General features: G+C 51.5%; 1 protein-coding gene across 1 annotated transcript in view; it reads right to left on the bottom strand.

The window, feature by feature from the left end:
- Positions 1–24,273, bottom strand: part of VDR (vitamin D receptor) — a 57,814-nt gene extending 33,541 nt beyond the window's left edge. The window contains exons 1-4 of the mRNA XM_066257997.1: positions 24,160–24,273; positions 13,498–13,620; positions 4,501–4,582; positions 1,052–1,199 (exon numbers count right to left, since the gene is read on the bottom strand). Coding sequence (XP_066114094.1) covers positions 1,052–1,197 — 146 coding nt within the window. The 5' untranslated portion in view covers positions 1,198–1,199; positions 4,501–4,582; positions 13,498–13,620; positions 24,160–24,273. The remainder of the gene's footprint in view (positions 1–1,051; positions 1,200–4,500; positions 4,583–13,497; positions 13,621–24,159) is intronic.
- Positions 24,274–24,866: the final 593 nt, after the last annotated feature.

Raw genomic sequence — 24,866 nt, 5'->3', positions numbered from 1 at the left:
CAAGGCAATGAAACTCCAGGCCTGCTGATTCCCCAGGGAGCAGGGAGCCTGTGTCTATAGAGAGCCCAGGAGCCCCTGAGCTAGAGGGGTGTACCACACAGGTCCGGAAGCCTCGGATGCACCCCTCCTCAAAGCCAAGAGCCCTTCATAGGGAGCCAGGCTGATCTCCATGTCCTTTTCCTCAGTTTGCTCTCTCCGTTCTTGATGGCTACAGCCCTGGCCTTCCCTCTGCCCACCTCCAGTCAAGACTACTGTTTAAAGCTCTTTTCTGGATGCCTTCTTCCAGGTCTCTCTCCCTTCAATACATGCCCAGTGCTGATTCCTCATGGCTCATGGTCCCGTCCTGTAATTTGGCACTTTCCCATCCTCCCTCCTGGCTTTGGGTGGGAACCGCCTTCACTCCACCTTGCCTTTCTGGTACTTTCCCCATACTGTTTGCCCTGGTAATGTTGGGCTCATAGAAGAGAAGAGGCTGCTGGTAGAGAAGCTGGCACTGACCAAACAGGAATGCTGGCTCATTGCTCACACTGCCCAGGCATTCTGAGGTTGGCTGTCCGACCGGGGCGAGCAAGCTACGGTGAAGGAAGATATGGGCAAGGGTCAGGTAGGGAGGTCCAACCAGGGTACCGTTTCCCTCATGCCAAAAATCAGTTTGATTTGGATGGGAGGGAAAACGCCCAGGTTGAGTTCTTGGACTTCCCCAAGGACATGTTTGTCTCTGGGATTAGGAAGCTGTTCATGTCAACTGGGGGAAAAGTTCACTCTGGAAGGACCGACACGTGGGTTAGTGCAGGGAGCTGTGGGCCAAGAGATGATGGAAGGATGGGGACCTACTTACTGACCTCGAGAAGGTATTTTCTGAGAGGGCCAGAGGACACAGATGGAGAGAGAGGGGTGGAACAAGATACCCCTCCGAGCCCCTGCCGCTCCTGGTGGCTGTGAGCACTGGCATATTCCATGGGCACAGTAAGGCAAGAGACACTGAAATTGCAAGGGCTCCCCTCAAGGAAAGTCTTGCTTCCTCTCCTTTTTGCCCTCGGGAAGGACTCACCTGAAGAAGCCTTTGCAGCCTTCACAGGTCATAGCATTGAAGTGAAAGCCTGTGGCCCGGTCTCCGCACACTCCACAGATACGAGGCACATTCCGGTCAAAGTCACCAGGATCAGGCAGGGAAGTGCTGGTCGCCATCGCCTCCATCCCTGCAAGAACAGCAGGCATGCCATGGCCAGAGCCAAAGTCACTGCCAGGGCCAGCTGGCATCCTTTGCATCCCCTTGCCCCCATCTGCCCGGGAGCTCAGCAAAGCTGGGCAGCTCCTCAGGGCCCAAACCTAGGCAGGATTTCTTTGGTACCCCCACAATATGACTCTCCACACCCCAGTGTACCCTCCTGACACTCTGCTGGCCACGAGTGGAAGCAGGGCTCCCTCTTCCAAGTCTGGAGTGAATCTGTGGGGGGCACTGTGGTGAAGCCACTCAGAGCATGGCTTGGAATCAGACTGCCTGGGATCAAAGGCTATCTCTGACACTTACTAGCTGGGCTACTTTGGGTTACATGATTAGCCTCTCTGTGCTCCACTGTCCTCTTCTGACAAATGGAGTTTACTTTACAGGGTGGGAGGCACAATTATATGAATGAACATATGGCACCAGCTCCACTGGCATCAGCAGCAGGTCAGAGGCCATTATGTTGCTCCGTACCCACTCCAAGGGGAAAGGGGAGACCACCAACAGCTTCATTCCTTAATGCAGAGAGAACCCCTCAGCCCCTCTGCTTTAAGGTGAGGGAATAAAAGACTTACATGCCCAAATAAGAGCCTTTGTCATTTTAGTCCTAGCTCCTCAGAGCCATCTGGACTTTGTGCCCCTGCTGTGCTGTACCAAGTAATCAAAGTAATCTTCCCACCCCCCAGTATAAATTTAACACATTGTGGGTTTTTTTGTTTGTTTGTTTTTGTGACAGAGACAGAGAGAGTCAGAAAGAGGGACATGAGAAGCATCAATTCTTTGTTGCGGCACCCTAATTGTTTATTGATTGCTTTCTCATATGTGCCTTGACCGGGGGCTACAGCAGAGCAAGTGACCCCTTGCTCAAGCCAGCGACCTTGGGCTCAAGCTGGTGAGCCTTGCTCAAACCAGATGAGCCCGCGCTCAAGCTGGTGACCTCGGGGTCTCGAACCTGAGTCCTTCACGTCCCAGTCCAATGCTTTATCCCCTGCACCACTGCCTGGTCAGGCTTAACACATTGTTTTGAATGTCCTTCTGAGTATGTGTGTCATATACAAATAACTGATTTTGTTCTCAGAGGTGACTTTTATAAATAAGAATTATTGGCCCTAGCCAGGTGGCTCAGTGGATAGAAAGCCATCCAGGCGGGCCAAGGTCATGGGTTTGATCTCTGATTAGGGCACATATGAGAAGCAACCAATGAATGCACAACTAAATGGAACGACTAAGTGAGACAACAAATTGATGCTTCTCTCCCCCACCCCAATCAATGGGAAAATAAATAAATAAATAAGAATGATCATCTAGAGATTGACTTCATACTTGAGAAAAGGGGAAAAGAGAGACAGGCAACAAAATATAATAGCTTTGAGAAGTCCTTCTCAGGAGGCAGCCAACCTGACTCTTCCATTAAGCAACTTGGGCCCTCGGCTTGTCCTGCTGCCGCTGGTCCCAGGCGCTGTCAGGCTCAGGGCTGCCTCTGGGGTCCCTCAAGCTTCCCTAAAATGGTCTCAGACCCTGCTGCCTCCAAGTTTTATCTGAGTCCTCGCAAGGGTCATTACAAGTTTAAGTGTCCCCTTGGTCCCATCGCGGGAGGGATGAAGAGCAAGAAGAGAAAAGAACAGTTAGGGGATGAGCACCCTAGTCCCTCCCACACATGGGACCATGTCCTCCAGTCCAAGGTGAGAGAGGTAAGTTTGGGGGTCTCAGAAGGCTCTGAATACCTTTTCCATGTCTGGCACATTGAAGCCCATGAGAGTCTGATTTCGTTTTATCTTCATATAACCCCAGTGCTGTTATCACTCTCTTTACAAATGAGGCCAGAGAAGCACAACCTCGATGTATCTCTAGCAACTATGATTATAAAACGCACAAAACAAATACTCAAATTTTTAAAAATTTCACAAAGAGCTTCAAGCCAAGGGAAGGAAGTGGGACAGATAAGGATATGGCATTTTCAGCCCAAAGGGGTGAAGGGGACCCTGATCATAGATAGACATAATAGACCCCCTAACTTTCTTTTTTAGCTCTTCTTTTCTGAGAACTTTAATGCAGTAATAGTGGCACTGTTACCCATCCCTAACAAGATGGACACTTGTTAAACTATAACTTTTTATATACTGAGAAAATGAGAGAGAGAGAGACAGAGAGCTTTTACAGAAAGAGTGATGCAATGATTAACAGAAACCTTTGAGGGGCTGAGATGGGAAAGGGCGCATAGAGGCATGATGGCATAGCCACATTCTCCTTCTTTGAGTGGTAGGCATGGTATCTTATTATTAAACCACTAGTTTACATTTTATATGCCTGTCTGTATATATGAAACATATCACAAATTTAAAACAATTGAAAAGAAAAAGTAGCTGTGTGTCTGTCAACAGTGGCCCTATAACCCATCCCAAGTCTAAGCTGACCCCTGAGCTTCTAGAGCGTCACACACATCTGACATGTGGGCAAGGATCCCAGAGGCCCAATAGCTCAGTGGGGCAATAGAAGAAACTGTCAAGGATGCCTGTGGCTTAACCCCGGTCGGCTGAGATGTTGCAACTCCCAGTCACCATGACGTTGCCACAGAGTCTGCGTCATCTGGGAGCCCAACATCTGGTGGTAAAGAGAAATCAAGTGTGGGGGTGGGGGAACATCAGTCACATTCATGTAAGAAATGTTCAAGCATAATGGACTCATTAGGAGATGTCATGACACCAGAGGGCTGGGACACCTCGGGGGCCTGGGGGTGGAGACCAGGCCCTGGGTGAGGCAGGACAGAAGGCTGGGCCTGGCAGTCAGAGGCCTCCTGTGAAAGGGCCATTTTCAAACGAGTGGAGAGAAAAATGCAGCCCTGCTTGGGGTTATTTGCCGTTGCCAAGAAGCTAGAGCCCAAGACTGGGGTCCAGAGGCGCAGGTGTCTATGGTCTGGGAGCTGGCAGTCCCAGGAATGGCATACAGGCAGAGACTAGAGGGCTGGAGAAAGAGGAGCTAGGATCTGGGAGCTGGACAGGAGACATCACCATGCTGGATGGCCCCTGGGGGTCCCAGCCTGGGAGTCAGTGCCTCCCTCCGCATCCCTCTGCACCCCTCTGAGCCCCCGCGGCCACTCCACCAGGGCCCTGGGTCTCAGCTGCAGGCTGCTTCAAATTCTGCTGACACAGGACCAACCCGCATGTGCGAAGCCCAGGGTGGTATCCTCTTCCCTCCCCTGCCCCCGCCTTCCCAAGGTCCACCTCTGCCCCTGGGAAACAGAAAGCAGAGGGCTGTGGTGATGAGGGAACACACACCTGAGGGAGCAGGGGGCCAGCTAAGTCGAGCCTAGGGAGGCCCTTCTGTGAGGTCTCACTGACACTTCTGGCCAAAAGGACTCTGAAATGAAAAAAGGGGAAACGTTTTATCTGCAGCTCAGCACTAACCCCACAGCCTGGGCTCTCAGGAGCCCAACAAGCGGGTGACAAGGCTCTTTCCAGGGACATGAGTTCCCAGATCTTGACAGAAGTGCCTTGCTGAGGGCAGGCAGGCCGTGCCACAGCTGACAGGGGTGAGGGGCAGGGAGCCAGGCAGCAGCCAGGAACGGCCCCTCCCTTGAGGCAGGGAGTAGCAGGGAGCAGTGAGGACTAGGGAAACAGTCTCCCTGCCGGAGGGTTTCTCTCCACAGCAGAGGCAGCAGGAGGGAAGGGAGCTTCCTTCTAAGGGGGAAGCACCCAGATTTGAGGGGTGCTGGGGAAGCAGAGCCACAGGGTGGACTGGCCTATCACTGAGAGCAAGAAGGAGATGGGCACCCCAGGCAAGACGCAGAGGAGCCTGGGGAGCTGGGGGACGGTGTGGCCTGGGATTCGGTGTGGGCTTGGATTCAGTGAGGCCTGGGATTCGGTGTGGGCTGGGATTCGGTGTGGGCTTGGATTCAGTGAGGCCTGGGATTCGGTGTGGGCTGGGATTCGGTGTGGGCTGGGATTCGGTGTGGGCTGGGATTCGGTGTGGCCTGGGATTCGGTGTGGGCTGGGATTCGGTGTGGGCTGGGATTCAGTGAGGCCTGGGATTCGGTGTGGGCTGGGATTCGGTGTGGGCTGGGATTCGGTGTGGCCTGGGATTCGGTGTGGCCTGGGATTCGGTGTGGGCTTGGATTCAGTGAGGCCTGGGATTCGGTGTGGGCTGGGATTCGGTGTGGCCTGGGATTCGGTGTGGGCTTGGATTCAATGAGGCCTGGGATTCGGTGTGGGCTGGGATTCGGTGTGGGCTGGGATTCGATGTGGGCTGGGATTCAGTGTGGCCTGGGGTTCGGTGTGGCCCGGGATTCGGTGTGGCCTGGGGTTCGGCCCTGGGCCTGGAGAGCTCGAGAGACAGGTGTCTGGGATTTCCAGTCTGGAGACCTGGTGTAGGCGGAACAGAGCTTTAAGGGTTAAATACAGCTACGTACTTTCAAACAGGATGTTTTCTGCCACTTTTAGCTCTTCCCCAGACATTGTCACCACCCCCGGCCTCACTGAAGGCTGAAGGTGACTCTGCAGCCCAGACTCTGGTTTCAGTGACATGATGGGTCACCAAGGTGGGGCTGGCAGAAATTCACCCTGCCTACTGCCGCCCACACCCAGCCCTGTTTATCTGTGCGCGCACGCACACACACACACACACCCCCTTGACTGATGCAAAGGGGAGGAGGCTAGGGAGATACATAGATAATGCAGGCACCTGACCCTGCAACCCGGTGAGGGCCTTTAAGTCACATCCCAGATAAGGGAGATCCAGACCCCCAGCTTTTTTTCCTCTGCCCCCAGGTGGCTCAACTAGACAGGGAAGGGGTTTCCGAGACCTGGGCCCAGTCCTAGGACTGCCAGCCTACTGAGCCCACTTGCCACCCTCTCGGGCACAGCCAGCCTCCACCGAGTATCTGAGGACAATGCTAGGGAATTATGAGCTGAGGTAGCCTGAGCTAGGCTGGCTCGCTCCCAAGGACCTTAGGTGGGAGGACGCATACCTGCTGGGGACAGACACGTCACTTACCCCCGAGCTAAGTTCTCCTTTGCTCTGTCTGCTTGTATTGCCCAAGGCCCCGCACTCCTCAGAACCCTACCCCATGGCCTGACCAACCCTGCTTGGTCCCAGAGGCTACTGTGAGAGCCAAGTGGGAAGAGAAAGGACCACTGTTCCTGTCCTCCACCTCTAAGGTTTCCAGAAGTCAGACATGAGATCCAAGTACAACACCATTCTTGAATTCAAAAAATAATAAGTATGGATTCCGTCCTATGTTCCAGCTTGATAAACTCACACATATGATCTCACGTGAGCCTGGTAACACCCTGTGAGGTGAGCAGAAGCCTCCTTTTGCGGATGGCAACAGCAAAGTCCAGAGCACTTTGAGTGACTTTTCAAGGGTTCCATGGCTAGGCAACCGGTGGTGCCGGGGCCAAACGAGGACAGGCTGACTGTCATGCCCCAGTGCGTCCCTTGCCTCCCACTGACGCCTCCCATTCCAGTGATAACCATCGGCACAGACACTATCACTCTGAGCCGGGCCCTGCTCCAAGTTCCTCATGTACACTCACTCACTTAATCCTCACAACAACCGCGCAGGCAGGTACTGTTATTCCTATTTTAGGAGTGGGAAACTAAGGCACAGAGAAGTCAGTTGTATCTGGAGCTCAGCTTTGAACCTAGATATCTTAGTCCCGAGTCTCTGCTCTGCTACTTTTCCAAAGGGAAATGCCTGTCATTTCCCCAACCCTAAACCCTGGGCGCCTTTCACTTCCACTGAGTCAGGAAGCAGTGGAGAGAATAATCCCCAGGCCATGAAGGGAAAATGTCCTTTCCTCCCATGGCTCCCAAAACCCAGGCATGGCAGGCCTTAGCCAGGACCCCAATCTGTCAACCAATTCCTCCTATTTGGGAAAATACTCCACATTCCCTATACCGGCCTCCCCTCCCCATGACATTGTGCACTACTGATAGCCCTTGTCAGAGTGATCACCTTAGATGTAGCCTATAGGTCCAAGGGAATGGAAAGTGGGGCAAAGACCCAGGGTAAAAAAAGGGCAAGTGGAAAAACACCACTTAATACCAGTGTCCTTTGTTATGTCATAACCCCCGCCCCCAATTCATGTTTTGAGTACACAGAACATCCCACTGCTTTTGCTGGGGCTGTCCCCAGAGCAACCCCTCCTGCCTCCGCTTTAGAAACACCCGAAGCCCCAGTACAGAGCCACAGAGAAGCAGAGCTCAGCCCTGCAGAAAGGCCCTGGCTTCCATTCCTCCAGGGTCCGCATCCTACCCACATCAAATCCTTGCCTGAACTTGACCCCAGGCCTGACCTTGCCTTAGCAAGAAATAGATAACATGTTTCCTTCCAGTCATCCAAGCCCAAACCACTGCCTCTCCTACACAGCTGCCTGTCAGCTCACACAACAGGCACCCCATCTACCAGCGGCTTGCGGTAAATGGGCATCCCCGGCAGTCTCAACCCAGACAGCCTCACCGAGTGGTGGCTGCAGGGTGTCCCGGGCAGAGTCCCGGCAAGACAAGGCTCAAAGGGCTGCTGGGCTCAGGTTACCTCCACCACATTCACTGGACTCTTGTCCAGAGGTTGGGACTGGAGTGACCAAAACTGGACTTTCCAATTGTTGATATTGATTCAAAGCTCCCCTTCCTTATAGAAAGAAATGGAAAGCTAAATGATTTCCCAGCAGAAAGGGAGAAAATTCTTCTGCTTCACTGGTACACACAGAATCAACCACACGTGGGGCTCTCTCTGGAGTAGGTTGACCTGGGTGGACGCCAGCCACGCTGCACATGTGCACACACGCCCTTTCCGGGCTGCTTCTCATTTCAACATCCCTTCAGTTCTGCTTGTAGAGTGTGGAACACTGCATGAGCCACCTTACTTTTTATCTGTCATCTTTTTATACTAGTGTAACTTAGACACTGCAATATCATGGCCAGCTAGGCTGGTGTCCTTTTTTCCTGCTCCACTAGCCCCAACATATACCCCCATTCTTTTTCCAGAATAATCGCAGCATTATTTCCTAGCAGAAGCTGAGGAGGAATAGAGCAGAAATGAGGGCAAGGGGAGAAGAAGTGTTCTGTATAAACCAAACTTGTCCAAACCATTTCTTGCCCTCCATCTTCAGCTCCACGGTTTCCAAGGTAGGTTGGCCCCAGCGCTGCAGCACTAAGGACACGCACAAGGTGTACCAAAGTAGCCAGTGACTGACTGAATGATGGGAAAGGAAATGGCTGATGATCCAGCAGCTGCACAAAGGGGTTTAGCCCTGAAGGTGCTTCTTAAGACATCACCTTGGAGAACCTGATAAATGCCCCATACTGCCAAGAAACCAGGCTACAAACTCCCACCCTATAGGCCATTCACCAGAACTCTTTCTTGGCTGACTGTCCTGACATGACACTCTTGGGAGCAAGACAGCTTCTTGGAGCTGAGCAGCAGCCACAGGCAGGAACCCACAAGGCCCCGGGCCACGGGGCAGGAGATACATGGCTTACTTTGATATATTTCCATTTCTTATCTTCAACAATTATTCTTGCAAGCTGCTTTTTTTCCAATGGAAACTCTGCCCTGAGCTTTGTCAACAAGATTTCTGGGTTGATTACTGCTCTCCAGGTAACAGGCAAGCCATTGCCTGGCCCTGCTGGAAAGTGTGGGCAGTGACAGTGGCCAGTGAAGCATAGGAAATCAGCCCATTCATAAGCTGCAGCCCAATATCTCTGGTTTCACAACTGAAGAAACTGAGGGGAAGCCACTAGTCCAAAGCCTCACAAGGAGAATCACTCGATTCTCCTCCTCCACCCTGGCCAAATCCCAAGACTTCTCATCACCAGCCTGAGCAGTTTCCGGGGAACGGAGTGAGAGCAGGGCAGGAGAGAAGCCACTGGGAGTAGGGGAATTTCATTCTTCAGAGGAGGGGATCTGTGGGTGGCCACGGAAGAGGCCTTGACTGTAGTGGGGCCACTCAACATGGACTCCATCCTTACAAGCAATACAGAGAAAGAAAGAGGGGCTGAGGGTTCCCCTCACCCTGCCTGACCAGCTCCAGCCTCAGTGGCCTGAGGAAATAAATGGACTAGGACTCGAGACAGGGAATATTTTAGAGGGAAGTAGAATATGCCCAGCCGCTCTCTCCCTCTTCTAGGCTGCTTTCCTGGGATACTAGGATGAGGGTACTTCCCTGGGTTATCTGCTATAAGCAAAAGTTGATGGGACAGGGAAGCTCCATGTCCAGTAACTTGGAGACCAAGGAATAGAAAGCAAGGCAGCCTGTAGAGCACCAGGAATACAGGGAGAACGGGTCCAGCCCTCCTCTGGGGAGACCTGCACCCCTGCTATTGTTGATGCAGCTGATGGCCAAATGGATTTCTCTCCCCCAAAAAACCCAGTGACCTCAGAAGAACGGGAGAGAGCTGCTTCTTTTTTCCAAGTGATTGCCAAGCCCAGTTTTTAGCCCCCTGGGGGCCTCTTCCCAGGCTAAGCATCCCCCAGCCCACATCCGCCTGGCCCAAGCCCAACCCTTCTCAGACAGATGATGTTGAGGCCCACCCCACCCACATTCACCCTGGCCAGCCTTCTTTTCCTCATCTTTCTTCTGGGACCAATGTGATCTCTGAATCACGCAGACTTTTGCTGCACTGTGTGACATTCTGTGCCCAGCCCCCCGGTCCCATCAGCTCTAAGATACGCGAGATCCTTGGCATCATATCCCTTGCTTACGTCACAACCAGCATGGCCAGCTGACGCCCTGGGCTACCTGACCACTGCCCAGCTTTCCCCAAATTCCATCCCTGAGACACGAGAGTGCCCCGATCACAGGGCTATTGTAGGGACCAAGACATCCGGATTGCTCTCAGCACAGCTCCTGGCACACTGTAGCTCTCATTAGAACGACAGCTGCTGTTGGTACAATAGGCAGTGAGTTCAGGGCCTAGGTAATGAGAAGACTTACAGGCCCAGAGAGGTGCTGTGGAGCCGGGAAGCTTGCTTTCAGTCCCACACACTCCACCCTAAACAACATGGCCCAGAGAGCCACCTTTCTGCTGAACTGGGAAGAAACTGACCGCCCCACCCACTGCCTGTGGCTTCCAAAAATCTGGTTGCTCAGGGTGGGGAGAAATGGATCATTCCACTGTCTCTCCAACAAGCAGAGAAGCTGAGTCACACATCTGGACTTTTCCTCTACAGGGAAGATAAGGCTGTGGCTCCCGAGGCATCACTGATAACAAGCGCTTCCTGTGATCGTCCCCCCTCCTTTCCCTCTCTAGTCCAGTGTCATCTCTCTCCTACCTCCTACGTCATCCAGAGCTTGTCTTACATCTGTCACGCATCTGTTCTTCTGCTAATGGGGCCTGAAGCTCAGCAATCCCATGATGTTCCCCTGTCATCAGGGCAGTGGCACCCCCCCCCCCCACACTCCCACTGATCAACGCAGGCGCAGAAGGTAGAGCACTGGGGAGGCCATGGTGGGGTGCCTCAAAGGGAGAGAGTCCCAGGGGGCTGGAACCCAGAGGTGGCAGTGAGAGCTGAAGCTGCCCTGGCACGAGGGTGGCCTTGCTGTGGCCCCTAACCTAGACTCTGGGCTGGCACTGGCTCTGGCCCAGCAGGCCTGGACTCCTGGCTGCCTTGAGCTCTTAGAAGCTTTTGGAGGCCATTCACTTATTATAGGATCGATTCTGAAGCCTATATCAGAATCAGTACAGGAACCTGGGTCCTCTGAGATGGGCAGGGCTGGGATAACTCCTACCAGGCAGCTTCTGTCCCATAGGGGCTGAGGTACCCAAAGGCATCCTCTCTATCTTCTCGGTTATTAGTAAGGGGTGGGCACTCCTTATGTATTCATGACACTTTTAGGGTCTAGGCCAAACAGGGAGGTTCCCACTCACTTAGAGACCAGAGCAGTCCCCCACGGTGACACCAGTACTCCTCCCCCTCGAGAGCTTTTCTAGAGCTTCTGTTTTGTCAGGTTCCAGCATCCTTTGTGTAGATTTCCTCTCGGGAACCCCCTCAGAAGGCCAGGGCAGCGACAGCATTTCTTCTTGGACCCAGAGTGGTGGGCATTGGCTCTGGCTTCTGATGCCTTATTGTGGACAGTGACCCCTGCCTGGTTTTAAGCACTTGACTACGTGGCAAGCCTTGTACTAGAAGTCACAGACACAGTGGCGAGTACCACACAACCTTGCCCTCTTAAAGGGTACAGTCTACCAGGAGGCGATCAACTGAAACTACAATTCAGTATAGTCCATGCTATGATACAGGTAAGCACAAGTGTGAACGGGGCAGGCAGGAGAGCACCTGGTTTTGCGTTGGCAGGTAAAGAAGGTTCGTTAGGGAAGGTGACTCCTCAGCCTCTCGACTGAGACAGGAAGGATCAAAGCTTACCATGGCAGTGGTAAGAAGGGTAACAGAGGTCCCGGGGAGACAGTACATGGCAAAGGCTAAGCAGCAAAAAGGAGGCAGAGAAATTAACTCCACATGACTGGAGGGGGGGGAGGGCACCAGGAAGAGATGAATCAACCAACCATTTTTACAGGAAGTGTATTTTATTCTTTCTTCTACTGAGTACTTAGTAAACCCATTGAATCTTGAATACCAGGAATTTTAAATTACTGTAATAATATTTTGAAACTAAAGACTCTCAGATTCCATTCATATCCTCACTCCAACCTGAGTCAGCCTTGAGTGTCATAAAGAAAATGAAAATGGGTCCCTCTCCCATCGGCTCACTTGGAAAGGGAACCAAGGTCAGCAAAGCAGCACCCCTCTGCAGCAGCACAGGCAGGTCCCGGCTGCATGGCCGGCCCCACCACCCCGTCCTCCGTGGGGGGAATCCTTCACCCTGGCAATAGGACCATCAGTAATTGAATTGGAAGACAGGTGTAGAAGAGAGTTCCGGAAAATACAGCCCTGCTGAATAGGAAAAACTATGTTCTTTGAGAGAAAATCAAAAGAAAGAACAAAAGGTTCAACAGGGCAGAAGGAAGTTGGTGAATAGCTGGGCTACACATCACCAGTTCAATCCTTACTGAATGCATCACTCTGTCAAGGGTGACCAGACACGGTTGCTGGGCACAGGGAGACCTGAGAGACCACACAGCCGACCAATCCCAAACCTGATTCCACAGATCCACAGGGCCCACTCCTCTCTCCCGGTCAACAAGGTCACTTCCTTGTTTCCAGGAATCGCTCTAAGGAAGGGCTTCAGCTACAAATGCACAATGGTCACAAACAACTTGCATCATGGACACACGTGGGAAGTCCCCTACACGTGCAGGCACAGGCCAGCCCACAGTCTGAGCCAGGGTGTCCACACGCACTGCTGGCCAGTGCACTACAAGCCCAGCTTTCCCCTCAGCTATGACAGAAGATAACCCTTTCTTTTCAGTGTCTCAGGACAAAACGTCCTAATGTGTCAGGAGGATTCTTCCCCAGGGCCACCAAGTGGTATGATATAACTGCCTTTGTGGTAATCTGTGAACTCTCTCCAAACTATAAACCCCCTCTCTGGCCCTATCCATTGGCCATCTTCCTCTTCCTTGTGTCTCTTTGGTGCCCAGGGGCAAAGATGGCACAGATATGCTACACAGAGCAGCATTCAGCGCTGCCTTAGGGAGCAAGACAGCAGGGTCTCAGAGGAGCTCCTCTCTGCTTCCTCAGCAGCCCGCTGCCTGCCCCCTCCCCCACCCTCGCTGCCCACCTGGGCCCTCTTATGGGGTAACAGACTTCCCACTCCCTTCACTCAGCTCTTTCCCTTCCCTTTCCAGGAGAAGGGACCCCATGCACCAGCTCAGAGCCTGCGCTCAGTTGAAGGAGCTGGGAGTGAAACTGCACTCCAGCCGGCTGGTCAGGCTGCACTCTGTCAGCTGGAGTGGCAGCCAGTCAGGCAGCCTGATGAGCAGGGATGAGGCCAGGGGCTGTGGCCCATTGCCACCCTGCGGGGAGAGGTGACAGCCCCTCCACCCACCACTTCCCCTTTGCTCTCTCCCCTCCTTACTCTTCCCAGAACTCCCCCTGACCTGAAAAACAACTGTACAGCCAGGCCCTTCGGGAGCCTGGGATTGAAGTTTAACAGAGGCAAAAATAATTCCCTAGTGAGCTATTTTCTGCCCAGCTTTGGGAACAATAGCTCAGGGGGACAGGCGGCAGGGGAAGGCCTGGGAGAAGGCAGGCCACTGGCCGCCCAGTGTCAGTTTAGGGCCTTTCCCAGGACCACCGCGTACTCCCCCTGATCGGGATTTTCAGGGAGGTGGGGACCTTAGTCAGGGGCTCCATTTGCGGCTGCCCCACCTACCTCCACCTGTGGGCCCAGATGAGGAGCGAGGCTGGCCTGGAAGGTGAGGGAAGGCCCGAGGGCGCCCGGTGCTCCCTGCACCAGGGGCTTCAATCCTCCACGCCTGCTGGTCTCTTACAGAACCTGTGGAAGAGGAGGAAGGCACTGCTGCTTCACCAAGCCTCGTCACCAAGCCTGGTCACCAAGCCTGGAAAGGGGACTCCGCACCACGTGCGGTCTCACGGGGCTTTGTATTAGCGGAGATGAAATAGTTCAAGTATATTACAGAAACTGATACACTCCATAAAAATATTAGTGATGCGTTTACTGTTATTCTCGCAGCTATTTAAGAGAAGGAGGAGGACTAGAATCAGGTGGAGAGGGTGAGGGAAAACATTCTGAATATGCCACGGAGCCTGGTTTCCCAGACAGCTGAGGCCCTCACAGCGGGAGGCTCGAGTGCAGACCTGCTGGGAAGTGCCATTCATTGCCCCCAGCCCTCCAACACATTCTACTTTTTATTCTTATTTTTTTACCTAGAGATCCTTTCCTTACTATTAGACTGTTAGCCACCTTTTGAGTTCTCTATTAAGAACTTTCTTCTGATAAATATGAGAAAACAACCGACTGGGAAAACAGAGTGGGGAGGAAAGAGGGAAGGAGGGAGGGAGGGAAGGAGGGAGGGAGGGAGATTGGATGGAAAGGAAGGAAGAAAGGGGAGGATACATTTACAAACTATCATTAGACTGAAAGATTTCACTCTAATTCTCCAGAGAAAATAACACTCTGCATTATAAAGTACCCAGGGACAGTGATCGCTGATGCCATTCTATGTAAAGACACCTGTTAAAAGAAAGAAAGGACCAGAGGATGCCCCAGAGGCCTGCTGGCTGAACCCCACTAGGATGTGTTCCCTTTGCCACCCCCACCCCCGCAATCACCGCCAGTAATTATACATTTTTAAATTAGTTGTCACTGTTTAATAAGTTAGAGATAATGCACTTTTAAAAAATATCTAGATGTTTAGTTTCCTATTTAAAAAATATTAGATAATTTGGCCACACTGGAATATAGTTCTGGTGGCAAGCCTGCTGGCCTGAGATAGGGCTGCCCCCTAGACCAGCTGTGCCTCTGCCCCCCCCCAGGTTTGTGTCCCTCCAGCCTCACTCATTTCAACCCCTGGCCCGACCCCACAGAACCAGCCCACAGTGACAGTGGAGCTCTGTGGTCACAGAAACACGGTGAAGAGAACAGACTGCCTGGGTGTGAACCTCACCTTCCCTCCCTCTCCGTTGTGTGAACAGAACCAATGATCTGGGCTCCCCAAGGTTCTGTTTCCTCACCTGTAAAGTGAGAAAAATAACAAATACCTCATAGGTCTGAGGATTAAATGGGATAGTGCGTGTAAAGTGCTTAGCTTAGTGCCCGGTACCAGGTACCTGCTCAGTAAAGGTGAGTGCTTGTTATTATGCACCATTGGTTCAGTAACTGGGAGAACTCCTCTGAGTTGCAGTCCAGCTTTTTAAAGATGTTTTAGCAACCCTTGTCTGTTAGCTCAGTCGGTTAAGAGTGTTGTCCCGAAACAAGTTTGTGGGTTCAATCCCGGGCAGGGCACACACGGGAGCAACCAAAAAATGCACAACTGAGTGAAACAACAAATGTTTCCCTTCCCTTCTTTCTCCCTTCCTCTCTATTGACTAAAAATCAATAAAGCCCTGGCCCGATAGCTCGGTTGGCTGCAGCATCCTCCTGGAGTGTGGACGTGGTCAGTTTGATTCCCCAGTCACAGAACAGCTCGATGTTCCTCTCTCTCTCTCTCTCCCTGCCTCTCTCAAAAAAAGATGTTTCAGCCAAGCAAAGCAATTGTTTTCAAATGCCCTTTCTAGCTCAGGGAACTCAGTCTACCTACAAACATATTTGATTCCAATAAATACCTCTTGTGCATTTCTGTGATGGGTTAGGTATTGTGTTGACTGGTGACACTTGACAGATGGGTTTTAGACCTATTCTTAGGGGTGCACAGCAGAGCAGAGGTTGGATAATCACAGCCCTGTCAGATGAAGTTAAGCACAAAGCTCTCTTCTCCCTGCCCTGACCCATCCAGGAGCTTAGTGTTCAAGAAGAAACTGGGGATGTCCCTGACTCTTGAGCTTCACTAAGAGACACTCAATGGCACATTAGTTCCATTTCACCTCCAGAGTCGCAGACTGTATAATCGGGTTCTTCCACTGTGTACAGGTGAACATAATTTCATTTCAACAAAGCTGTTTAGATCTCAGATGAAGTTCATTATAATGGAATTTTACCTGAGGCAACCCATCCCCCACTTCTTAACATTATGGCACCCAAGATGTTGGTGTGCTTGCCAAATAGGCTGGACAGAAGTAACTTCCCTCCCCTGGCAGAGGCCAGGAAATTCAGGGCCATTTGGAACAAAGAACTTTGCCCCACAGGTGTTTTCCAGTATCATCGGGGCCAGCCTGGAACTGTCCCACTCACCTCCACTGGCAGCGGCTGTTGCCTCTTCTCCAGTCCTCCTTAGACGGGGGGGGGGGGGGGGGGGGGGGGACTGAACTGGATGGACACTGTGTCGGAAAGGTAGTGAGTAGGCAAAGAACGGACATATATCCAGGACTTCGGAAGATCTGAACGTAAGCTCTGGTTCTGATTTAGGAGCTCGATGGCTTTGGACAAGAAATTCAGCCACTTAACTTCTTTGAACTTCAACTTCCTCTTTTGTAAAATGGGGAAACTAATATCATCTACCTCGTAAGATTATTGAGAGGCATAAAAGAGAAATGCATGAAAACATTTAACACAGTGTCTAGAATGTAGTTAGAATCATCGTTATTTTATTATGACCGTCAGCTACTATATGATATACAAATTTCATGAGGGTCAAAGGTTGATACAGAGAGAGACACTAGGACAGTGTTGGGAGTGAGGGATGGCTGAAGAGTTGGTGGGGTCCTGCCACTGAGCCCAGCGTGAGCCTGGTGACCAAGATGAGCCCCGAGTAGAGGTGCTCCCTTGCCCCTGGAGCTGACAGGCACAGACTAGATGAGTAATCACAGGATTGCAGACTGGGGTGGCACATGCAACTGCCCAGCCAGCCACATTCTTCTGTCCCGTGAGTGGACAGCTTGGCTGCTAGGACACTGGGTATATCTAACGCCTCTTAAACCCAGCACCGCCAGGAACAGTGTGCAACCCTTGGAAGGAAAAGGGGTTATCTGTGGGCACTCTGCTCTGTCCACATGGCACTGCCTCTGGTATCCACCCATCCCTATCCTTCAGCCACTCCCTGCATCTCAGATTGAACAAGTTAGACGGTCAAAGAACAAGGCCAGACTCTGAACAATCAGTCAGTGGAGACTATTAAACTTTGGTTTATCTCACCTGGAGCCTTGAAGTGATCAAGAAACCCTGGACAAACATAAATCCCATCACCATCCCCAGCCCCACATGCTTTGATTAGCTAGCGCACATGTGGTTCTGTTACTTCCATGTCCTATTCACAAAATTGATGCTTAGGGAAAATATACATCCCTCTCAATGCATTTGAAAAAATGCAATCCAGTGAGTATTAACTGAGCACCTAGTATGTGCTCTACACTCACACCAGGCTCTTGGGTAAATGGAACAGAACACCAAGTGTGAGGGAGGCTGTGGAGTTATGAGATCCCTCACCCACTGCTGGTGGAAACCCAGTGAAGAAGGGCTTCAACTCTGCCCTGAGACCCTGCACAGGGCTCTCTCAATCAGGCTGTGGCATGTCTGGGGCCACCTGAGCACAACACATCAGACAGGCAGAGACATAAGCCAGAACCAGGTCCTTAAGGTGAGGATGATACAATTATTTAGTTGAAAGGGACTTCAGAAACTCATCTAGTACACCTTTTAGAAATGAAGTCTGGCCTGACCTGTGGTGGCGCAGTGGATAAAGTGTCAACCTGGAATGATAAGGTCGCCAGTTTGAAACCCCAGGCTTGCCCAGCCAAGGCACATATGGGAGTTGATGCTTTCTGCTCCTCCTCTTCTTTCTCTCTCCTCTATAAAATGAATATATTAAAAAAAAAGGACATCTCTATCAAGTATTGAAAGGATGGAAAACAGTGAGAACTTTTAGTCACTACTGAAGGAGTGTTTTTTGTTTGTTTGTTTTGTTGGTACAACCACTGTGGAAAACAGTTTGGCATTATAGAGCAATGCCAAACATAGAATTTCATGTGAACAATTCCATTCCTAGGCATGTGCCCTAGAGAATGCCTACACATGCGTCAGGAGACAAGCAATGTATTCTCAGCAGTATTCTTTCATCATAATAGCACCCAAGTGGGAACACCCCAAAAGTCCATCAACAAGAGGGAAGACATACAAATGTATTCTCACAACAGGATGCTACACCCTGGTGAAAACTAATGAGCTACAGTTGTGTGTATCAACAAGGATGAAGCTCAGAAAGATGATATTGAGCAAAAAAACACAGAGAACATAATGCATGTAAACTCCAAAGACAGGTAGAACTAAACATATTGTTTTATAAAACATAGATAGATGATAACTTAGAAAGAAAAGCAAGGAAGTAGTTAACCAAAGTTCAAAATATTAGTTGCTGTGAGGTAGAGAGTGAGAAAGGGGATGCAAATGGACAGGGAAAGGGGGCTTTTAAGGTACTGCAAATGTTCCATTCTGAACTTAGGTGTTGGGAACAGGATATATTGTTATATTATTCTTTGATCCATATAGAAGCATATTATATACTCATGTATGTATGATATATTTTACAGTTAAAAAAATAAACAAAAAGAATTGAAGATTCTGAGAAACTAAATAACTTTCCCAAGCTCATCAGCTAACAGATGACAGAAAGAGAAATAAATTCCCTGAATCTGAGTTTAGCCAAGACAGCCATTCCTGGATTCTAAAGGGACCTCTCACAATGATGAGTTTCTGGTCTAGTACATTTAAAAAACAGTTATAAGAGTTTTTTCTTTTCACTCTTTAAGTCCCAGTGTCTTGAATAGTGCCTGGTACACAGTGGGCCCTCGACTTATATCTACTGAATGACTGTCTGCCCATGCTTTTCAAGGGCTTTTTCATGCCAGGTACTTGATTTACATTGTCTTCAATCCTCACACATAATTCTACAAGGGAGTTATTATAACCTTCGGTTTACAGATAAGAAAACTGAGATTCAGAGAGATTAAGACACTTGCCCAAGGTCACAAGCTAGAAAGTGATCAAGCCAGGATTTGAACCCCAAGCGTGTCTAATGCAAACCCTGTGTTTCTCCCATCCCACCAGCTTCCTACAGCACAGCTGGCACAGCTTCCAACAGCACTGACTAAAATCTCAGTCATATACAGGGAACCCCAGGAACCAGAGCTGAGGTCGGTACTGAGCATTTTCTCCTCCTTCTCCAGACCTCTGTGTCTGGGCTCTGGCACTTAGAGTGGTTTGTAAGGCCTGGCCCAGCACCAGCTAGCGTTGCAGAGTAGTGGTCACAGGTTAATTCTGCAGCCATGAGCAGGTTACTGCATTTCTTTAAACCTGGTTTTCCCCATATGCAGACTGGAGGGAATAACAGTAATGTACTCCAAAGAGGAGCTGTGATGATGGAAGGAGACAAGCGAAATGATAAGCACAAGGCCTAGCAGAGGCTAGCAGGTGAAGGGAGACTACACTTCTCCCTCCAGGTGGGCTAGGTTCCAGAGAATTCTTTAAGGGGTAGCCAGGAGGGGAAGAGGTAAACAAGGTGAGAATAGCTCCCAGGTGACAATGGGACAATGGCCTTTTCTTTCTTGGTATATTTAGCTCATAGAAGATTATCAATTAAGTGGCTTGTTTGAAATTGAAAGTATTTCTTACTTGCCTTCCAGACCATTCAAGTCTTATTTGCTCCCCTGCAACACTCTGCTCAGAGCTCTCTCTCTCTAGTTCTTGTCAGCTATTTTTATCCAAGAAATGTACCCAGGACTGCTCGAGAGGCATGGAGGCCCGAGGGTGCTGGCACAGGGAGCCTCCTTCTGAGAGGCCACTGTCCCCAGAGTAACCTTTGGGCAAGCCAAGCTTGTTCCGAGGTCAGCTTGTTCAAACTAGTTAGTGAATCTAGCCCTGCTGTGCACAAACATTTAGTGCAGGCCTATTCTGTGCATGGCATGACCCTGAATGCCCTGTGGCTATCCATAAATGCAGTATGGCTCCAAGGGGTTAAGACAAACCCAAGTGTGAGTCCTGACACTCACAATCACCAGCTGTGTCACCTTGGCACGTTTCTCAACCTCACCGAGACTCCACTGCCCATTTGTAAAAGGATCACAACAGTGGTTCTCTCTCACAAGGTGTAGCAGGCCCGGGAGGCTGTGCACACCACATACCTAGCACAGCACCTGCCACAACTGCCCTGAGTGCTCAGTGAATAGCTGTTCCTGGAGCTACAGTTCCAGTGCCAGCAGGTGGCACACACTGGATGTGTTACCAGCAAAGCCTTAGGCCGCATGGGTGCCCCACAGTGCCTTGAATGTCACACCTTGTATAACACCTCAGAGCTTCAACCTGCTGTCAGGCCAGTGAGAGGCAGCAGCTTCCCAGGAACTGGCTGCTGGGTCCTGCCCAAACTCCACTTTCCCGCTGGTGCAGCTGCCCACGCCCTGCTCAGGATCACGACTCTCCCTTGTGCAGAATGGGGACTTTGTGTGGCATCTGGTTCTGGGAACACTGCTTGGTCTATTCTTTGGCACAGGACCTGCAGGGCAGGTTTGCAAAGGCATGACACACACTCAGACACACACTCAGAAGCCTGCTGCTCTGCCACTCACTCCTGCCATTCACCTCCCCTGCCATCTACTGCCCAGCCCTGCATCCTCCCCCTGCCGGCCCAGGGGGCTCTCTCCTCTTCCCACCTCCCCATAAGTCACTTCAAAGGGTGGGACTTCCCAAGAAGTCTTCACCTGCCCTTGTCATTTGTCGGTGATGACAATGACTTCCTTCCTGCCAGGGTAGATAGAATCACTGCTGTCATCAAGGACGCTCCACCCCTCTGCACCGTGCCCCAATCCCTCCAACTCCCCTGGGGACTCTCCAGGGGGCTCACCCTGAACATCTGAACCACAACGACCAAGGACACAGCAGGGAGGGCAGTTTCTTTTCCACATGTCACCAGGGCAAGATGCAGTCACTGCCACCAACGCATATGGCTTGGGTTGAGCAAGAACAGCCTGTCCCCACCCTGGACCATTTCCCCAATAGTCACACTGGACCAGAGAGTCAAACTCCAGTGGCCAAGGAGCTGACTCCATTCCTGCTACACAGCTTCTCTCTGGCTCTGGCTTCCACTTTGCTTACCATTTCCCCGGAACCTGATTACAAGTGACCTGTGCCCTTTCTCCACACGGGCAAGGTTTGACGACCCTTCCCTTCTTGCCTGTTTACCTGATTTAGAGCTGGACTTTCCCATGGAATGGTGCGGCTCCCAGGGATCTGGGAAGCAGAAATGGGGAAGAGGAAGAGGAAGCATGGGGCTGAGTCTTGGCTCTTATAAATCCAATTCCCGCAGGGGCAGGTGAAGGGGAACTGGCAGGCCTTCCTGTCCCTGTCTGAAGTAGAGGTCTGGCAGGAAAACCAAAGGTGAAGCTGGTCACAAGTCAAGGGTGAAAGGAAGTCACCAGGATGAGCGGCAGGCTGGGTCCCGGGAGAGGGTGGCGGGAAGCAGTGCTGCCCTCAGAGAGGAGAGCTGAGTTGGCTGTTAACACAAGGATCAGGCTGGGATGGGAGAGGGAGGCTGAGGCTGCCCTCAGAATTAAGCTACTCCATATGTCCCTCCTCATTAAGCACCACCCCCATTTTCTCTTCCTCATTAAACCCATTCCCACCCATCTTCACCTCTGTGACCTCCACTAGGTCTCCAGTGATGTTCACTAGAATGACAATTTTGGTTTATTGTCCTGACATAACTAGTAACAGCACCTCCTTTCACTCAACAGTCTCCCAGTTTGGACAATACACTATATGGTCACTCCCTAGCACGTCTAGGAGGCACTGCCACGGGGTGGTCAAGGGGGGATCAGAGAAAAGTCAAACTAGAAGTGAGGCCCTGGGGGTCCAGAGCAGCAGCCAGGCTGCTTCTGCCCAGCTGGATCCCCTCAGAACTGGAGAGTAGTGGAGAGAGAGCTGCCCATCCTGGACTCAGACCATTCCAGAAAAAGGCCTGGCCTGGTAGGTTCTGCTTTCTCTCACCTCTCAGAGGGCCTGGCACCATGCTGGGCATATACGAGGCTCTGAATCAAATCCTGACATTTCCTTACTTGTCTCTACCTGCATCTAAAACAGACTTGCAGCAGTGACAAATAAAAACCTGAAGTCCTATGCTTCATCCTGTCCAGTAACAAACCAGAATGCCATCATAACTCCTGACTCTGGCTCTCTGGCCACTAGAACCCACTGCTACATGTAGAAAACAGCAAGTTCCTAGCAGAGGCAGATCTTGGCCAGAATGGTCATGGCTTCCTTACGATGTGGGGTAAAGAACTGAACAACTGGAATGCCTTCTCCTGTTTTGGATAACCATTTGATCTGGTCCACTGAGTCCCAGGCCTTTCTCCAAACATGGAACACACTGGCTTCAGACACTAGCTGCTCTGGGAGTGAGGGCTGGGGGTCCAGGAGGCCCTCTCGGTGCTTCCTCTGGGATTTGGTCCCAAAAAGATATCAGTCCTGAGGTTGAATAGGGGAACAAGACTGAGAAACCCTAAACACCAATAACCAGTGCACCCCAAACAGCGTCAGATCTTTCACAATACTTATATAAAGTCTTGGCTGAAGAGCTGTGAGGGGTCAGGAAAACTTTCTAACTCTTTTCCTTTCCTTCCCTCCTTTACCCCACTCTCCTCTTTCCTTATCTTTTTTCTCTCCCCTCTTTTCTTATCCTTTACCACGGAAAGGTAAGTTGTGGCTATGAGGGACCAGACAAACAGAAGCCATAGCACCAGCCAGAGTACAGACTGCAAATTCCCCAGCTTTTTGTAGCTTTAGTCAGCTCCACAGCCCCAGTCTGGTTGTGGAATCTTCTCACATGGGTCCAGAAAGGCCAGATGAGTGAGGGGCAATGGGCTCTGGGGCCTCTGTTTCTGCTCAGGGAACAAAGCACCCAAAACAACAGCCAGATAAATTTCTACAGTCTTATCACCTCCAGGTATGACTGCATGCCAGAAGGACACCATTCAGGAAGGACCCACAATCCCTTCCAACACTTGGACAAGGAATGGATTAAGAAAGCCCTCCACTATACAACACTTTTGGTTCATAGAGTTGAGGCTCCAGTGTCCAGATAATTCATTTCTGCCTCAGCAAACCATCCCCACTTCCCAACCTAACTTAAAACCTTCTTTGCCAACATCATGGCTTCCCTAGTCCCAGAACCTTCCTGTTGTCTTGTGCACACCCACCTCATTAACTGAGGTGGGCAGCTAATCAGATCAGTAGGCAGAAATGGAATGAGGGGCTGGAAAAGTATGCAGTACTTGGATGTACCTCCTGATCCTAGAAGAGATATGGATTTACCACAAGGTCATAATCCTTTCCCTGTCAATCCCTTCTGGAATCATATCATAGCCATCCCGTAATCATTGCTGTGTTGGGTGTTTCCTACAGGAGTGGCCGCCACTGGCCATGAGGAAGACAGCCTTCCAGCAGGGAGCTGGAGCAGAGCTGAACTCTGCCCAGGAGAGCTCCAGCAATGCTCCGAAAATGCTTGCCCAACTGCTTGCCTGGGCTCTGGCCCTTCTGGCTGCAACTGAGCCCAGACAGGAGGCTGACTCACTCACCACACGGAGGAGGAGGAAGAGGAGGAGAAGAAGGAGGAGGAGATGCGGGAAGGGCTTGGGCTCAGAGACGGAGGGCTCTCCCAGCCCAGGCAGCCTGGGTCTCAGCCTCCGTGGCCCATGGGGGAGGTGGGCAGTGTCCACTGCTCCCTTGAGACCACATGTTTCCTCCTAGATACTTCTCCTGAATCCTGCTCAGCCGCTGCTCCTCACTGCCCACACAGAAACCACCCCCAGAGCCCCCTCCTCTATTAGACGCTTGCCCCTGAGTTCTGCTGGACATGTATGGACATCTCCTGAAAAATAAATTTAGTGCCATTGGGTCAACTACGTCTAAAATCATTGGTGGTTAAAAAAAAAAAAAAGTCAAGAAAAGAAAAATAACTCTGCTTAAAAGATCCAGCTCCACCAAGACAGGTGACCATACCTGGGTCCTACAAGATAATAAGACTACACACACTCCACTCCCAAGACACCTTAGCACCATCAACTGCCAGTCTCCGCCTTTATTCCTCCACTCCATGCCAAGGTGCCCGGACAGAGGAAGGAAGCAAATGCTTCTTGTTGCCCAAGTGCTTAGCACTGTGCTAGCAGAGCATTTCTGAGTTAAGCTGCTTGAACACCGAAGACGTCCCTGCTTCCTTGCTAGCCTGGCACAAACTTCTACTCTTTCTCAGACCACACTGTCCTCTCAGTGCCCCAGCCTCATGGCACGACAGCCCGGATCTTAGTCGCCAAGTTTGCCCCTGCGACTTAGACACTAGTACTTGCACCTGGCTCTCCGGCCTGGTATCCCCAACGCCACTACCCCGGGTCTACTTCCGATCCTCGGACCCCATTCCCCGCCGCTCCCGGTCCGCACCTGGTCTGGCGGGTGGGCGCGAAGCTCGGCGCTCCCGGGGCCTCCGGAGCGGCTGCTGCCTTTTGACAAGCAGAGACAGCCCGGCACCTGGCCCCGCCCCCACGGGGCTCCGCCCACAGACCCGCCCCGCCCCTAGGCCCCGCCCACAGGTCCAGTTCTAGCTTGCCGAGAGCTCCATCCGTGCTGCAACCATCTTGGACTTGGAATCAACCACTGCACTGTGGTTTGTGAGACTCTGCCCGGTGTAGCCCTCCACGACTGCGGTCCACAGGGCAAAGCATGCTCCTGTCCTCCGTGCGTGAGAGTTTTCGATGTTTATGTGTGAGTAGATTAACGCTTCTGCCTGCGACCCTCTGCGATTTGTCCCCCCATTCCTTGCTGCTGTTGGTTCTACCCAGCCTGCTGCGACTCTCTTCAGGTGCGTCACCCCCACCTGGGCTGGCCCCGCCAAAACTTCGTAGTCTTTGGGGCGCTGGGGGGCGCCTGCCGCCGGCACCAAACGTTCTCAACGCGCTTCTGGGAAATCCTGGACGCCGCTCGCCTTTGTGTTACTTCTGCAGAGCGCCGGGCAGTTCAGCCCGACCGCACACGCTGAAATAAAAGAGCAAACGACGGAAAACGTGGAGGAAGTGGAGTTGCAACATCGTCTCCTACTCGCTACCCCAGCTGACCACATTCCTGGCTCGTCGCGAACCTCTACCCAGCGA

The sequence above is a fragment of the Saccopteryx bilineata genome, chromosome 2, assembly GCF_036850765.1.
Source record: "Saccopteryx bilineata isolate mSacBil1 chromosome 2, mSacBil1_pri_phased_curated, whole genome shotgun sequence".
Lineage (NCBI taxonomy): Eukaryota > Metazoa > Chordata > Mammalia > Chiroptera > Emballonuridae > Saccopteryx > Saccopteryx bilineata.
Note: the sequence above shows the minus strand (reverse complement) of the source record. Positions and strands in the feature narration are given on the sequence as shown.